The sequence below is a fragment of the Trachypithecus francoisi genome, unplaced genomic scaffold (assembly GCF_009764315.1).
Source record: "Trachypithecus francoisi isolate TF-2019V2 unplaced genomic scaffold, Tfra_2.0 Lachesis_group1, whole genome shotgun sequence".
Classification (NCBI taxonomy): Eukaryota; Metazoa; Chordata; class Mammalia; order Primates; family Cercopithecidae; genus Trachypithecus; species Trachypithecus francoisi.
In genome coordinates, this window is record NW_022681454.1 from 169,594,230 (window position 1) to 169,600,229 (window position 6,000).

The window sequence follows — 6,000 nt, forward strand, 5'->3', positions numbered from 1 at the left end:
GCTGAGTTTGGGACTCTTATCAGACCTTGTGATTTCGAAAGGAAAATAACACACTGGAAGCCAAATGATCAAAAGTATTATCCAATTCTCTAGCATCATAAAAGTGTTCTTGATTTGCTTAATGGAAATAGCTTAATCTTACCTTCTTTACATGTTTTTTTTTTTTTTTCTCTAATAATTACTGGATCAAGAGCTGAGCTACATAAATTTGCAGAACCTTGCCCAATCCTCTCATCAAACAAATGAGGAAGCAGGATCCCAAAGATTTATAGAACCCATTCAAAGACATAAGAGATTATCATCTGCTTCTCCTATTTCAAACCTTGGCTCTTGTACCTTTGTTCATAACTGTCTCGAGGGTGTCATAGTTTCCCTGAAAAAAAGTTGTGAGCTCAAGACAATACTGTGTGTCATTATTCTTTGTCTGAATTTGTAAACAATTTTACAGATACTTAACCAACTCCATTGTTACTCAAATTGAGTAAGAGCAAAATATTTCCATTTGATATTTTTCTCTTGTCAAAATGTGTAGACTCTCAAATCTAACACGGAATGTTTAAGTTGTCACATTTCACTGTTCTCATGTTAGGGCATTTAGTACATATCATGTAGTGGGGGTCCTTCTTCAGTCAAACAGGATTTATCCTTTCCCCTCCCTGTACCTCAACCAGTACTCCTTATCCTCACACTTTCAAATAGATAATTCAGTTCATGGATTTTCCTCTCACTAAAGGTTGGTAACCCTTTCATCTTTGTTTTCCTTTTTGTTCTGTGTTTTGATTAAATTCCCAGGTGTTCCTAACATACTAAATATTTGTGTTTAGATGTCTTGCTATTACTTCTTTTTTTGTTTGTTTGTTTTCTTTTTGTTTGAGACTGAGTCTCTCTCTATTGTCCAGGCTGGAGTGTAATGGCATAATCTCGGCTCACTGCAACCTCTGCCTCATGGGTTCAAGTAATTCTCGAGCTTCAGCTTCCCAAGTAGCTGGGATTACAGGCGTGTGCCACCACGCCCGGCTAATGTTTGTATTTTTAGTAGAGACAGTCTCACTATGTTACTCAGGTTGGTCTCAAACACCTGGCTTCAACTGATCCACCCACCTCGTTCTGCCTCCCAAAGTGTTGAGATTATAGGCGTGAGCCACCGCACCCAGCCTTGCTATCACTTCTTAATATTTCAAATATGAAATTAATTTTTCATCCAAAGTATGCAGAAAGTAAACCATCTGGTTTATCCTTTAAATATTCTATCAAGGAACCCACTACTTCCCCAGTCTTCAAGATTTCAAATTTCTAGACAAAATATTGTATTCATTTTCTTATTGTTCCATTGCCTAATTTTATAGATTTTTCACTTGACTTATCTCTCATCCATCTTTTGCTCTCCAGTTCCACTGGCTTAGACATATATCATATTCTATTATTATCATATCATATATATAATATATTATTATTCCCAAAACTGGTTTAGACATATATCATATTACCCCAGGATTACTGTGACAAGTGGGTCTGTCCTCTCCAACTAATTCTGTTTTAAACAACATTTTCACTAATCTCATTATGTCTTCCCTGCTCAAAAACCTTCTAAGGCACCCTACTTCCTATCATGTAAATTCTAAATTCCTCTCATTGCTTTTAAAGGCTCTCCAAAATCAAATCCCATCCTGTCAATCCAGCTCCATGTCCTACTGTTCCCCAAACTCACCTCCTTACTGCCTTGAGAAGGAGCTCCTTATTCTACCTAGAACCACTTCCCTTCCAAATGTTTCACATTCCTCCAAGACAGGTTCAGTACCACTCCCATTAAACGTTTCATAGTATCTGTCGAATTAAATCATATTCAACATCATTTTTTAAACAAAACAGTCATTAACAGTCTCATAGTGATATATATGTGGTCAAGTAGAATAGTAAGTGTTGTGTTCAGGAGAAAAATTAAAAATATTCCTGACCTATCTTTCCAATGGGGCCTGAAATTCCACAAGTAGAGATTTGCAGGTTAAAATTCAACTTGAAGTTGAAATGTAAGTACTCTTAGCAATGTGTTAGCCCTGCAGTTTTTTTTTAGTATGAACTATGTTCTTGCCTCCTTTCTGCAGAGTAAAATTTTGGAGTGGAGGGAAAACCCTGCTCCATACCTAGAGAAGCCGAGGGCATCAATGAGGAAATCAAACAACAAAAGGAAGAGATGCCAAAATTGCAATTGCCTACTTTGCAAATAACTTTTTTTTTTTTTTTTACAATCAGCCTTGTGCATTATGGATATGAAGGACTATAAATTATTCAGAATATTTGATTAGCCAATTACTCTCATTCTTCCACAGTGCTAGAGTTCAGATTTCTTCTTCTAAGACAAATGAGAATTGATTGCTACATTCATCCCCATAACACTATCTTCCTTTAAGTGATAAAGTTTGGTTGTCATTATACCAGGAAAAACAAAATAAAACAAAAAACAAAAACAAAAAAAAAACTGGATTCCATTTGTTGGCGCAATCTAGCATTCTCCTACCCTGTTTTTCCCTCTTATCATAGCCATTTGGACTTTAATGCTAAACTCCCTACCATCCCTACTACCACTAAATAGATGAGGTTCTAAGTAGCGAAGTTTTGTTTTTCATATGTAAATTAAAAGGAAGAGGAGAGATAGGGCCTTAAGTGGCCACATGTTTTCTGTTTCCCCTATGCACTTCCTTCCTGCTTTCCCCGTTTCGCCCCTTGCTACTTATTGGCTCTTCCTACTCTCTGGACTGCATACTTGAATCTCTGTCCTGAGTTCTGGCTTCATGCCCTCACTCTCCCTTGCTACAGGCCTGTTCTTTTCTCTATTTCCCTCACCTCTGGCTTCCTCACTTGCTTTCCCTACCTCCACCTAAAGAGAGTTAAGGAATATTTTTAATCTCTCCTACTAGGCCCCTGACTACATGAGTTTTTGGTGACCTCAATTACAATAGGAAAAATGTAATCCACTTCTGGCAGAAGAAGGAACAGACAAATTTTAGGTATCTCTCAGATTACAGATAGGAAAGAGAACTTCTAAGAGTTACAGACCAAGCTTTGGATCCTGACAACTCAGTTGTTAACTCCACACCATCCCACACAACAGCACCTTCCTATAATGAGGGATGATTGATAATTATCCATGAGCATTGAAGCAAAAATCCAGGACAAATTGTTTTCACTACAGTATGGAAATGGAAATTAAAGAAATAATTAACTTTGAAATTATGAATACCTTACCTTTGACAGTCAGTCCTCTCGAACTTGAGGTTAAAAGGGTAAATTATGTAATTCTTTCTGGACATTTTATTATGTTGGATCCAAATGGCATTGTAATGCTTTTAATAGAGCTAATGAATAGATTACATCAAGTCAATTATTTTGACTTTCCATTTATGACAGCTTTTCTCCTGTGTGAGCATATAAACAAGAGTTTATAGGCTCAAGTAGAACAGTAAGTGTTGCGTTTAGGAGAAAAATTAAAAATATTCCGGACCTGTCTTTCCAATGGAACACAACACTTAACAACCAAATAAAAAAAAGAGCCCGAAATACTCTCTGCCACACGTGGGAAAATGTTTTATCTTTCTTTTTTAACCTGAAAATACTCCTTCCTTTTCAGAAAACATTTAAAGACAGTCCTTCTTAAGACCATTTCCAACGCTGTTTATACAAAGGTCCTAAAATGGGTCCTTCTAAGACTCTTCCAAGGGTCAAGCAAGAAGAGACTATGAATGTCTTGATCACAGCTAACATTCATAGGCAAAAATGTCCTCAGCTTTCTCTTTTTTCCTTTCTTCCAAGTTGGCTACTGTCTATAAACTCCATGATTAGTCAAAGCATCCCCTAACCCTTGAGCCTGTGGGAATTTAGGAATTTCAACCCGAGCACGTAAGTCCCCAAGGCCTCCTTTACTCTTGAAGAAATCCCTCACAACAAAGGACAAGGGAGAAGCAAGGGGGAGGGGCGCCCAGTGGACTTGGCTGGAAGAAGTGAGCGCGCTGGGGTTGGAAGAGTAACTCGGGCTGCGGGCTGAACGTAGCCGGTAACCGCGCAAGAGCAGCATCGCCCCTGCGCCTGTGGATGCTCCAGTCCAGGGATGGCGAGTGCTTTCTCCTCCCCAGCCTCTCCCTCGCTCTTCGAGGTGACTCGTGGGACCCTGCGTCTTAGCGGTGGGTTTGAATCGGCTATTTCACACCCAGTTCTTCCTCCCCTCCGCCACACACAATCACATTCCTGGAGCTATTCCAAGCTGCCTCCGCTAAACACCGAATAAGCGAACCCTGCCTGGAAACTTGAGCGAAGCTGAACTGCGCCGAACTCCACCATCCAGTGACCCGAGCCACTGTGGACGCCCTTTTAACCACGCTGTTTACCCAGGTCGAATTTAGGAAAAATCAGCCTTCGGCCTCAACCTCAAACCTATTGGGCAAATGGGCACCTCGTTTGGAGAGGGACTAGAAATTGTCCCCAGTCTGGCCCTGCCCCAGCACCTTCCTCTGCTCAAACCTGTACCAAGTGGAAGTTTTAGGAAGTTTCCATTTCTCGTGCCCCGTTTCAACTTGCTCCCCAAAGAGAACATGAAAACGTGGGAACTCGGGAGGACAGAGATCTCCCTGTAATCCGCTCGCTATTCGGATCCTGGGTCTCTTAGTCTTTCTTTATTTCCCAAATACCGCCCCAAGCACAGTAGACTGGACCCCCAGGCTTGGGTCGTGGGGCCGGCGCAGAGGACCAGCGCCCAGGCGCAGCCTCCCACCCTCCTGACTCACTGTAAACAGTCGGGCACCCTCCCTCACCTCCAGGTGCCACCCATAGCCATCGCCTCGCTCCCAGAGAAAAAGTCCAGAGACAAGAGGGCTGGGGGCGCGGGGCGCGGGGGGAACAGAGCTGGGAGGGACGCAGTCTAAGGCCAAGGAACATTCATTTTCTTTCTATAATGCTCATTCCCGAGGCCGAGCCTTTGGGCGAAGTGTCCGCGCCCGCCCGCGCACTCACCCATGGCCCGAGGTCCTGCTTCTCTGCAGTCCCCAGAGGAGAGCCAGTGACCAGGCGCTGCGCGGGGCCAAGTTCTCCAAGCCGCGCTCGGGCTCCTCGAGCCCTGGCAAGTGACAGCCTCGCCCCTCCCAGCGGAGACAACTCGCAGGACGCCTGGCGACTCTGCGGGCGCACAGACCCCTCCCTCTTTCCACCTGCCTCCTCTGCTAGAAGCCCATTTCCCTCCCCTTCACTGTAGATCTCCTCCCCACAGGCCCCCACCCTGCCCCCTTTCCCTTTCATTAGAGACACGTGCAAAGTCTCTCGTCTAAATACATTGAATGCACGTTACAGACACACACGTTGTCTCAGTAGCCAAGATAATGATCTCTAAGTGGAGTCTGGAAAGAGATTATTCCAAGAGACAGGTTTCATATGATAATTTTATGGTCCCTTGTCTTCTGTGTACCATTTTGTTTCTTAATGATAATAACATTAATAAAGAGAAGAGGAAGATAAAATTCTCCCCTTAATTTATACTTTGTCATCTCCTCTTTCTTCTACATAAAATACGTTTCTGTAATTGGACAAGGTTATAAAGTCCTAAAAACCATACACATACACATAAACACACACGCACGCACCCTGACACACACACACACACATACACACACACACACACACATAATAATATGCAGACATCACCTGGAAAATAAACAACTCAATCCAAGAGGCAGTTGATGAGGCTGAAAGAGCACAGGGCTTGGCAGTTGAGAGGATGAGTTGTAATCCTGGCTCATTTCCTAATTTGTAAAATGAAGGATCTGGAAAAAGTGATCTCTAAGGCCTCTTCAAGCTAAAAAAAAAAAAAAGAAAAATTATATAATTCTATGGGTTATTGACCTAGTTCTTTCAAGAGTCATACTGGAGAAGTTATTTCAGTAAATCAGTCTCCAAGGTATCGTACACTGCTTTTTCATGCAAAGCACACCCAGAAGTATACACATATCTATGCTGTGA

General features: G+C 42.1%; 1 protein-coding gene across 2 annotated transcripts in view; it reads right to left on the bottom strand.

Moving 5' to 3' along the window:
- GPM6A (glycoprotein M6A) overlaps positions 1-5,352 on the bottom strand; it is a 370,573-nt gene extending 365,221 nt beyond the window's left edge. For both annotated transcript variants that reach the window (XM_033215731.1, XM_033215732.1), the window contains exon 1: positions 5,002-5,352. Coding sequence is in view for 1 of the 2 variants with exons in the window: in XM_033215732.1 (XP_033071623.1) it covers positions 5,002-5,005 (4 nt within the window). In the remaining variant the exon portion in view is untranslated. The remainder of the gene's footprint in view (positions 1-5,001) is intronic.
- Between the last annotated feature and the right edge of the window lie 648 nt (positions 5,353-6,000).